Raw genomic sequence first — 11,085 nt, 5'->3', positions numbered from 1 at the left:
AATACACAGGCATGCTCCAAGGGTTCTCACATGCGCGTGGGTCAGAAATTCTCCAAATGGCCGTGCAATATTTGCACGATCCAAACGGCGGGTAGATTACGGCTCTAGAGCATTGTATTCTACATTACGCCCACAACATGCTCTAAAAATCACTTGGGTTTAAATAAATCGAATCATCTAAAAGCAAGATCTGGCCTAAGTTTAGTGGAAGGAAAGAAACAAAATATATCGGTAAAAACAAGCTTAAGACAAATTGGTATTTGGTCAAGTAGGCTACATTATTTTTCAAAAACCCAGTTTTTTTTTTTAAACCATCTGAAATATTTTTTCTCCCGATTTCATTTCATAGAATTAACAATAAAGTAAAAACAAGAAACACAAATAGCCTATCGAAAATAAGCCAGACAGCATTAATCATAATGCTCAGCCTTGTTTATTTATCTGATGACTATTCAAAATTGCATTGTAAATTTGTCTAATTTATATTTAAATGTACTGTAGGCTATTCAAATCAATCCAACCACTACTTTTTAAAATAAAACTATTTTGTATCGTATTTTGCAGTCAGGCCTTTTTAAAAAAGATCCCAAAATAATAATAATAGAGTTATGTAAAAATTAACAATCAAGGTATTTGTTTTGGGGATTTATAGTAACAGGCAACTGTCTATAGGAAATATGGGTGCTTCTTAGAGACTTATATTTAGAAACTGTAGACTGCACGTCTCATGTCAGGTTAGTTTGACATGTCTTTTTTCTGAGCCTCATGCATATACAGGCGTAGTTTTGGTAATAATTCTACATTATTGGCTCAAGAGGGCTAGTAGGGAGGTAATGCGGAAGCATGTGGAGCATGTGCAGCCGCAGTGTGAAAATGATCGCAATGCCGTGAGCATGACTGGAGCTCAGTGAGCTAGAGATGATTCATTCAGCCAGGCCGCTTTATCACATGTGGGCGGAGCGTTCCAAAAGCAGCGCGCCTATTGGCACAGACCACCGATGATTGACGTGAAGCAGCCCCGCCCATCTTCTGCCCTGCTTATTGGCACTTTAACGAATCCCGGCCACTGCCTCGGTGTCTGTGCGCGTTGACAGACCGACGAGACTGTTTTAACTAGACTGTCGCTTCGTTTTCAGCGTATTTGTCACATCGCCGGTGGTAATTAGCTACAAAGCGGACTATTCTGACTCGAGGAATGCTAGATTAAGTGCTGTTGCAAATGCACTTCTCGTGAACTTCTTTCTCGGCCAATCTGTCTTCTTGGTTTGTTACTATGGCTGAGAAACGACGGTCCCCGTGTACTATGAGCCTCAAAGCGCACGCATTCTCGGTAGAAGCGCTTATTGGCACGGAGAAAAAAAGAAAGTTGGAGGAGGACAACGAGAACGGTTTTGAGGAAGTAAACGAAGTGTCCAATCTGACAGAAAGCCCGCAACCCCGGACTGGGAGAACTTGTCCAAGCACCAGGAGTTGCGAGACAGACTGCGCGAGCGACGAATCCCGTAAGTAGCCTTCTGGAGTTCTGACTGAAAACGAAACGGTTAGAAATATAGTTAAGCTTTGCGTGACACGTACGCGAAACAAACCAAAAATGTAGCCTATTACCATTTATATTTGTAATTCTCTCGGCTGAAAGGTAACTCTGTACGAAGAAAATATGTTATTCTGTGTTTTTTCGTGTATGTTATCCGGTATAGTTCTGCAGATTCTAACTGGCTTCTAAATAAATACTAATCAATAATTAACATTAAAGAGTATAGCATTTTAACTAACATAATCTCGTACAATATCAATAAATTCCCAAATATAAATGCCTCTGTAATTTAGAGATGTAATGGAGTTAAGTCAGGATGTCAAAAAGAAGAGAAATACAGTGTATAAATACAAAATAGCACAGTTATGAGTCTCATAAATATAGGCACTATGAGAGTGACTAATCTATTCTGTTTATGAGTTTGGCCACAATCATAAACACTCAAATTAACTTGCCTTCACAAAAGTCTACATAGGCCTTACTCAAAAAAAAAAAAAATTGTATAGCTGGAATAAAATGTATTAGTCGATTCACTTTTTTGTAATTGGCATTGGGCTACTTAAATGTAATTCTTAATAATAATTCAATGACTGTTGCGCCAAACAAAATCGGATTAATGATTTTAAAAAAAATCTGCAAGTTATTTATAATTGCATTGTAATGTTTAACAGCATATGATATGAAATATAAAAAGTCTATAAATATTTGCAGTGTCTTCTGACCCAGAAAGAAAATATGAGTCTGAAAATCAAAGCAAATTCTTTTGCATGCAACTTCTAAACTCGTTACTGCAGCAATAATTTAAATGAAAAGTTTTCTGCAGGCTGTTAAAATGTAAAACTAATTAAAACCACTTTTTTCTGTCTTTCTCAGCGGAGACTGAGGACGTGTTGTTGGATAGCCCACAACCTGCATCCCAGAGCTCGCAGGTCCTCGTGCAATCAGGCACGAGCTCCGGAGAGGAGATGCGCGTGGACCTGCAGGGCTCTGATTTATGGAAGCGATTCCACGAGATAGGAACTGAAATGATCATCACCAAAGCCGGCAGGTGCATCACACAAAACATGCTGCACAACTTAAATATTAGCTACTAATCACCATATTAAATAATTGAAAATGGTAATATAAAAAAAAATATGGTATAAGACACTTTTTTTTAATTCAGTTAGTCCGAATTAAATATCTAGATAGTCTCTTTTGAAAGATGTTAAATGTAAATGTTACTTTCAGTGTTACCTGTACACGGAATTAAATACTGAATTTAACCATGGATTAGGGTAAATATATTCCTAAAAGTTCCCGTATGTTTACAGTGTTACAGCGCTTATATTGCAATATTTTTAGTAGCTACATTTTTACTTATTTATTTAGACATGATTTTTGAATTACTTACAGCCACGTTTGTATTTGATGTTGATTTAATGTATGTGGAATTGTATTTATTCACTGACAATATATTTAAATTGACTGACAAATATATTAATTAAATTAATTGAAATTATTATTATTATTATATATTTTTGTGTGTGTATGGTTCATTTTGTTATGTTAATTTTTCTAAAATTAATTAGAAATATTATTCTGACAATAAAAGCTGCGCTCTTAGTGTGGATTTTGATGTTTAATGAAAATACTAACATTGTTATTTTTTCTCAGGCGAATGTTTCCTGCGATGAGAGTTAAGACTGCGGGACTGAATCCTCATCAACAGTATTATATCGCTATGGATATAGTTCCTGTCGACAACAAACGGTACAGGTGAGCAACTTACGAAACCTGTCTTCCAAACAGTTCGCTGCAGGGCAGCATGTGGTCGGCTATTGCAGACAAACAATCAAAACAGTCTAAAATGCTCAAACATAATATTGAACATTTTGAACTAACCGTCTCCACAAATGGCACTCCGGGTCTCTGTTGACATGTTCAGTCCGGCCTTTTGCGATGCCCTTTTGGGAGCATGACCTGCTGGACTTGAAGGTCATGAGACAACTATAGTCAAAACAAATTCATAACGCGTTAGTTTATGGTTGGCTGCTCTGTGGCCTATCTGAACATTTGTGTACAGCTGTAAAGACACAGTAGGCTACACGGATTATGAGGGTTCTAAATCTCCAGTTAAAGTTTTTTTTTTTTTTTTTTTACATAGGCCTATTTATGTTTCAACAGATTTTTCGAACAATGTTTTTGTAACCACAAGTTTCTAAATTCAGAGTTCGCGTTTGGAAGTAACCATAGTAACAGTAGTGCTTTCAGTTCATTATCGGCCTACAAAATATAACTGCTGTCATTATATTATTATTATTTACACAGAACACATAGGCCATGTCACAGAAACCTGTTTTGTTTTAAAGATCTTTAAGATCGTAGATCTCTACAGGGTCACAGCAAGACATCTGCTTTGCGCTCAGCGAACCTCAATCACGTTGCGTTCAAAGAATTACTGACTGGAATTGCTTTGAAGCGTCGAGCCGTGTGTTATATTGTGTAAAAATCACAGTATGTGACACTGACTCTTCTTTTTTCCGTTCTAAGGTACGTGTACCACAGCTCGAAGTGGATGGTAGCGGGTAACGCCGACTCTCCGGTCCCTCCGCGCGTCTACATTCATCCTGATTCGCCTGCTTCCGGTGAGACGTGGATGCGCCAAGTTATAAGCTTCGACAAACTCAAACTGACCAATAACGAGCTCGACGACCAAGGCCATGTCAGTGAATCCTTTGTTATTTATATCCAAGTGGAATTTACTGAATATAGATTTTTTTTCTTTTTGTAAAGCTGAATAAGAAAAAATGCACATGTTGAGCCCAAGAGGAAACCTGTAAACATGAAGGTTTGATGAGTTAGTGAAGCAGAGCTTCAGAATTTCCTTCTGTGATCCTAAAATAAATTAAATGTTATAATTAGACAACTCTTTTCATGCACCCCATACACACATGCTAGCCATTGTCGCCCGGTGTGCATTTTGTTTTGCTGTATTATTTTAAAGGCCTAAACATGTTGTAATGTGGAGGGTTGTAAACAAACTCAATTGAAAGCATCCCCAGGGCGAGGCAGTTAAAGGCCTGTTTGGCCTTTGAAAATGGAGGCATGTGTGTTTTTATTGAGGTAGAAAACTGCTTTAGTAATTCCTCTGTTTCCCACTCTAAACACGGATGCGCGTTGTAATGTTTTCCAGATCATTCTGCATTCGATGCACAAGTACCAACCCCGTGTCCACGTCATCCGTAAGGAGTGCGGTGAAGAACTCTCACCCGTTAAGGCGGTTCCCACTGGGGACGGTGTCAAAGCATTTTCCTTCCCTGAAACAGTCTTCACGACGGTGACTGCATACCAAAACCAGCAGGTAACTGATACCACATCATGCTATAGCTGTCCGATGCACAATTTGATAACACAAATCATAAAAGCTGCTACTCAGGGTCACATCAGTTCTTGAAATTAAGAGGAAATAGTAAGGCTCAGAGCCTTTTCTTTTTATTAGATTGCATTACTACAGCTTAATTTTTATAAAACAAATAAAGATGCAGGAAAGCCATGTCTGTCACGGCAAAAAAATACTTATTTCTTTTTTAATCAAAGCAAGCAAGGCTATTAACGCACATTAGCTTAACACTGCTTTTTAAAAATGTAATAAAAAATAAGAAATAAAAAAACACGAGAAGCAAGTATCAACAATTTAAGCAATTGTATTATTTTGTTACAAGATACACAAAATTAAAAATAGTAATTAGCCAAGAAATAAAAATCAACACAAAATCTGGACTCTGTACTAGCCTGTATAATTTTGAAATAATTCGTTTTTGCCTTGGGTACAGTATTATCCTCGTTATGCTGCTCATAGAAAATGTATAAACCTATTCTATTGTGAGAATTAAATTGCAGAACTCTCTTTAGGTTACTGTGCTAAGAAAAATTACAAGATGTTTAATTGAAATAATTATACAAATTGCCTAAAGATGTTGGCAGTTGAAAGGCTCTTGTTCTCTGCATTCACAGATCAAAGCCTCTATGAGACTGAAAGAATGAGCAGCACCCCATAAAGGGCAATTTATTTATAAAGGGCACAGTTACATAAGTGTTTATTTAGGCATATGCATCATATTTCCTGTGCCAACAGTTTAGAAGCAATATATTGATAAATTGCAACACAGAAAAAAAAATAAGTACTTTAGAAATTGTATTTTCTTGACGTTTCATTGCAATTTAAGTTTGTTTTGATTTGCTAAAACAGAGCATGTTTTAGATAAGAGCTTAGAGCTGGAAATCTTATCATCATTTGCATGTTAACTGCCAAGTTTTAGAAATGATGATGTCATCCATTTGTCTGAGCTTATAAAAACATAACACATATGCTCTCTCACACACTTACGGAAGCAAAAAGCTTATAAAATAAACCCACACACATTGCATTGTGGGATAAGGGTCACTGGTGCTAGGTCAGGGAATTTGACATAACAGGCTTTGGGTCAGTAATGAGAATGTGTTTTGTGTGTGGATCTTTTACAGATAACAAGACTAAAGATCGACAGGAATCCATTTGCAAAAGGATTCAGAGACTCAGGAAGAAACAGGTAAATACAGTGAATTACATGTTCAGATCTTTGTTAGATCAGTAACTAGCCTAATACTGGAAAACTGAGAGGGAAAATGTCTTCAAACGTTTTTAAATACATTTTTATTGATGTTAAAAATTGATCACAGCTGAGTCAAACCCATCAGAACAGATCATAGTCTTACTACATTTGGACAACGTGTAGTTTTTGCTCGTTTCTGTAAGGCAGTACAGAAATGACACTTCATTACACTTATTTTTCTCTAGCTTTTATTCAGGCAACAAAACGTTTTTGTTTTCCTTCAACTTCTCCTCTGACATCAAGTTTCTTTCAAACCATATTAAAGGATTATCAGATAATTGGTTATCCAAAGGGAAAAGTGTTCTTTCAGCCAAACTTAAAAGATTCCAGCAAAGCCCAGACAAAATAAACATAAAAACAGCGTCACATTAAAAGCCATTACACAAAAATAAATGTATAAATGAAAATGCACAGCACAATCAAAATAATCTCCATCTTCACATAAAACAAGAGAAATAATAAACGCGCAAACAGGAAATGGAGGCTGTGCAGAAAGAAAGGCTTGTGCGCCGCTGACTCGCAAGCTCAGTGGGGAAGTTAAACTCTGCTCATTAGTTTTAAATGAGAGCGTTTTTAACACCCCGCTGAATCACACCAGACCACATACATCCACACTTTTCCTCCGTCCCTCTGCGAGGTCTCACAGAGCACTTAGACCGAGCCCCGTGGCTCAGTGTTACAGGAAAAGTTAAGCAGTTTGCTAAACAAACTCGGCCACTTGATAGCTCAAGTGGTGTGGCTGATAAAACTGGGGCCGAAACAAGTTGAGGCATCTTGTGTGAATTATCGCCTGAGTGGTACTGCGGAGGGGGTGGGGTAACGTCCACGCTAACAAGGCGCACCGAGCACCACCATTACTTCCAGAAAAAGCAAGAAAATACCCCCCTCGCTCTCCCTTTTTCTTTCTCTCTCCTCGTAAAGCTTTAACTGTGGCTTCCTGCACTCTATGTCTGATCCCACCGATAAAGCTATGTGAAAATAATTATAGCCTTGCCATCGCACACACCAACACACACACTTTATGTTCTTCATTACCTGCTCTGCTTTACTGCTCAAACATACACTGATAAGGAAAGGGGCTTGCACTGAGTTGGCTTGCAGGACCGAACACACTGTTGGAAAGTTAAGCCAGTTCCAGAACTTCTCTGCTAAGCTGACTGAGAGCTTTACTAAATTACTGTTGCCTTTGTATTAGTAAGCATATTGAGCATTCTTATATAAATTTAATTAGAATGCTCGTGTGTTGTAGGATGGGACTAGAGGCTCTGGTTGAGTCGTATGCATTCTGGCGGCCCTCACTGAGAACTCTGACATTTGAGGACATCCCTGGAATCACTAAACAAGGTACCATATGTATGTATGTATGTATTTGTGTATACGTGTATCACAACATATATACACATATATTGTGTATATGTGTTTCTCAGTAACATAGAGATGTAAGAAGCACTGCTCACAGCGAGCAAGTTTTTTGTTGCAAAAATGTCGAAAATTCATGTGAAACTTTTTACGTTCTCATGCAAAACTTCTGATGGCACAGATTCCTACTGCAAATGCAAGTGAAAATTTTGCTGAGCAACGATAAATGTGACCGCATCATTACATGAATTTCTTTGGAATAAATTGTACAAAAGAGTTGTGCGTCCTTTTTGTGGAATCTATATAAATTTGAGAATGCCTTTTATATTCAAATTCAATTCCTGATATAGGATGCAGAATTTGCAATCAGAATTTTAATCCATGGTAGCAGAATTAAAGAATTCAAAGAAAATAATATAACTAAAATTTGCCATTTGAAATATGAAAATAAGTCAAGTATTTGTATTAAAATTAGGAAATTGAAGTAATATTTAAAAATGTAAGAAAACATTTGATTTTATGTTTACTATAGACCTTATGTATCTCCGTCCATTTTCAGCACTGCGCTTGTCCTCTGTCTGTATTTCCTCTGCGTAAGGCCGGTGACACACTGCCTGCGTGGCGTCTCTGCTGCGTGTCACGAGCGTGGCGGCTGCATCGTGTTTTCTGTGTCTTTATACCTAAACCGTGCCTGACACGGCGCTGGTGTGCTGCTGCTACTGTAGGTGACATAGAGGGAAGCCTCCGACAGACCAGGCTTCTTGTCTTCACGACAACAATATCAACTTTTTTTTACACACCTATGCCTACTGATAAAGGACACTGTCAACAGTATTGACAGCAAAATAGACTATGTTTGACAGGTGCAATATTTGAAAATCGATAATTATTTATTAATTTTTTTAATTACATTTTATCTGAATTTATGTCAACCTATAGACTTTCAAATATCAAAATGTCATGAATTAATATGTATTTGTGTACAAAATGACATATAAACATATTTTCCTATTATATTTTGCATGGAAACGCTTCCAACGCGCGCGCATGTCGTGTGAAAAATAGGCGTCTTTTCTATTTCTTGCATGCACGCGTTTTCTGCGCGGCTCGAGCCGCACCTGAGACGCACGTCTCACGCAGGCAGTCTGCAAGCTCCAACCTGTTAACATGGGAGCTGAATTAAAAACAGACACGCCACGCAGCTGAGACACTTGTGCCACGCATCCAGGGTTTCGCCGGCCTAAAGGTGTAAATCGAAGTTGTACGAATTTATGATTGAACTGCTCATTTTAAAATGACATTTGTTATGACATCTGGTTCGAACATTACAATACAAATGATAATTTTAATGACATGTAACTCTACAATAAGTAAATCCACTTCACCAGTTAATTACTCTTCAGCATTGATGCTATAGAGCTACTGCAAAAACAAAAGTTCAGAGACAAAATTCTAAAAATGTTTCTCTGATGAAAAAGATCTATAGTCGATTTTTTATGTGTATGTGTTGTATTAATCACATGTATGGCTGCTCACAGGTGCAGCTGGCTCTCACGGTGTTGTAGGGTCTTCAGGACACACTCATCTGCTGTCCCCATCTTCGTGCTCTTCCCCTACATTCCACCTGGGTTCTGGAGCGGGGCCGGTGTGTGATTACTCCACCTGCAGTCGAACAAGCCACCCACTCCATCGCTATGCCCCTCCCCTCTCCACAGACTCCTACAGTCGATTGGCCAGCCCAGCAGCAGATGCGTTTTCCACTACTCGGAGCTCCACGTATGTGAGCGGGACCGATGGTGAAGCGTTCCCGTGCACACAGACTGGCCTGCCAATCCAGATCCACAGCATGCCAAGCACAACCTCCCAGCTGCAATACCTAATGCCCAGCCACACCCATAATGCGTTTTCCACCAATCAGAGCGCACAGGGATCCTATAATGGGTTCCGACTGCACAGTCCGTATGGTCTGTATGGTTACAACTTCTCCACTTCTCCCCGCCTGGCCACCAGCCCTGAAAAGGCAGCAGCTACGCAAACGTCATTCCTGGGCTCCTGCCCTAGCGGGACGCTGACGGACAGGCAGGTTCTATCCAGTGTGGACAGTCTGCACATGCTCAGTAGTAGTCAACAGAATCTTTTTGACTCACGGACTTTGGGGCTGACCACCTCCACCTCCCAGGTAACAGCCCACATGGCTTGACCTGCATCCCAAAAACTTCAATCTCAGCTAAGAATGTTTTCTTTGAGTATAATCTAGTTTTGGACTAGTCAATATCATAAAGTCTAATCTGTCGGATGTTCATCAAGTAAATCTGCAATGTCATTTTTGTTTTGTGTAAATGACAGCTGAAGATTACATTGAGGATATTTTCAATACACTTTATATCTTAAAAATCATTCTGATGAAGCAGCACAGACCATTATTGGACACCAGGGTACGGATATGCTTGAAAAATGACGTGAGAAACCCAGAAAATGCTTTACATACACAGTTTCAAGGCATAAAAGGACATCAACCATCTGATTTCATCAAGGTTCAATGAGACCCATGAACTGCTGGTAGAAGTGTAAGGAGTTTAACAGATGACATTTGTGAGGCTGGACTCAGCGTCCAATAGACGATAAAACAGAGTTTGGAAATTAAAAGTGAGCAGACTGAAGAAAAGACAGGAAGTGATGTCACAAACAGTGACACAGTTTTCTAGTTGACAATCAGCAACTATGTCAAACATCTTACTTGTTTGTGCTGAGGTTTTCAGCACAGCCAATCGGCATCTAAGGCAGATAATGTGTTTAAACTGAAACTGGGCTAGGAAAAAGGAAACGTTTACAGGTTCTCTCCAAGTCGAAGGATTTTGGTCTGGATCAGTGCAGCTGTCTGAGTCTTGGAACAGACAGGGCTGAATGAAATCTGATCCGAGATGATAATTCTCACACTTTATAAATACAACCATTGGCATTCTTCAGAAGGATTATAGTCCTGCCACGAGATACATGCTGATTCCAGGTCAGCTGTCTCGCTCTCAATCCAAGGACTCAATAGTATGCTTTTCCTTTGCGGACATGTTAGCTTTTGCTAATTTACTTAACTAAATGCAATTTTTCACAAATATGGAGAATATGAATATTATTGATACTGTGTAAAGATTTCACTTGCACTTACAGCAATTTTAAATACTTGCTTTTTAATATTCAGGCTTTTTTGCCACAGTGGCCACAATAGACACGTCCTCCATGTTTGACTCTTGTTGGCCTGAACTCTTTGAGCCAAATAAAAATATATCCATATGCTAAAGGATAATCGTGGAGTGTGTGCCTGTGTGTTTCAGCATCAGATGCTTCTCTTAGGGTCAGGCAAAGGTTCTGAATGCCTAACAAATGAAAAATACCACCAGGGGCTCCAGGAGAGGTGCACACACACACAAATAAAATGCATTCATCCACAAAAAGACACAAAGAAATTTTGTCATTGAAAGATCATACGTCAACAAAATGTTTTTGTTTATGCAAAATGGTAAACAAATGTGACATTACACACGCAATCTTCATGTACTTGTA

The 11,085-nt window shown here is 38.7% G+C and overlaps 1 protein-coding gene across 1 annotated transcript; it reads left to right on the top strand.

Moving 5' to 3' along the window:
- The first annotated feature begins 1,025 nt into the window (after positions 1 to 1,025).
- On the top strand, positions 1,026 to 10,828 carry tbx18 (T-box transcription factor 18). The gene is made up of 8 exons (XM_026199921.1): positions 1,026 to 1,502; positions 2,408 to 2,582; positions 3,191 to 3,292; positions 4,067 to 4,238; positions 4,710 to 4,877; positions 6,041 to 6,105; positions 7,418 to 7,512; positions 9,066 to 10,828. Exons 1-8 carry the CDS (start codon positions 1,274 to 1,276, stop codon positions 9,725 to 9,727), a joined length of 1,668 nt encoding a protein of 555 aa, XP_026055706.1. The 5' UTR covers positions 1,026 to 1,273; the 3' UTR covers positions 9,728 to 10,828.
- The last annotated feature ends 257 nt before the right edge of the window (positions 10,829 to 11,085 follow it).

The sequence above is a fragment of the Carassius auratus genome, chromosome 23 (assembly GCF_003368295.1).
Source record: "Carassius auratus strain Wakin chromosome 23, ASM336829v1, whole genome shotgun sequence".
NCBI classification, from domain to species: domain Eukaryota; kingdom Metazoa; phylum Chordata; class Actinopteri; order Cypriniformes; family Cyprinidae; genus Carassius; species Carassius auratus.
The sequence above is the reverse complement of the archived record's forward strand: the minus strand, read 5'-3'. Positions and strand labels throughout refer to the sequence as shown.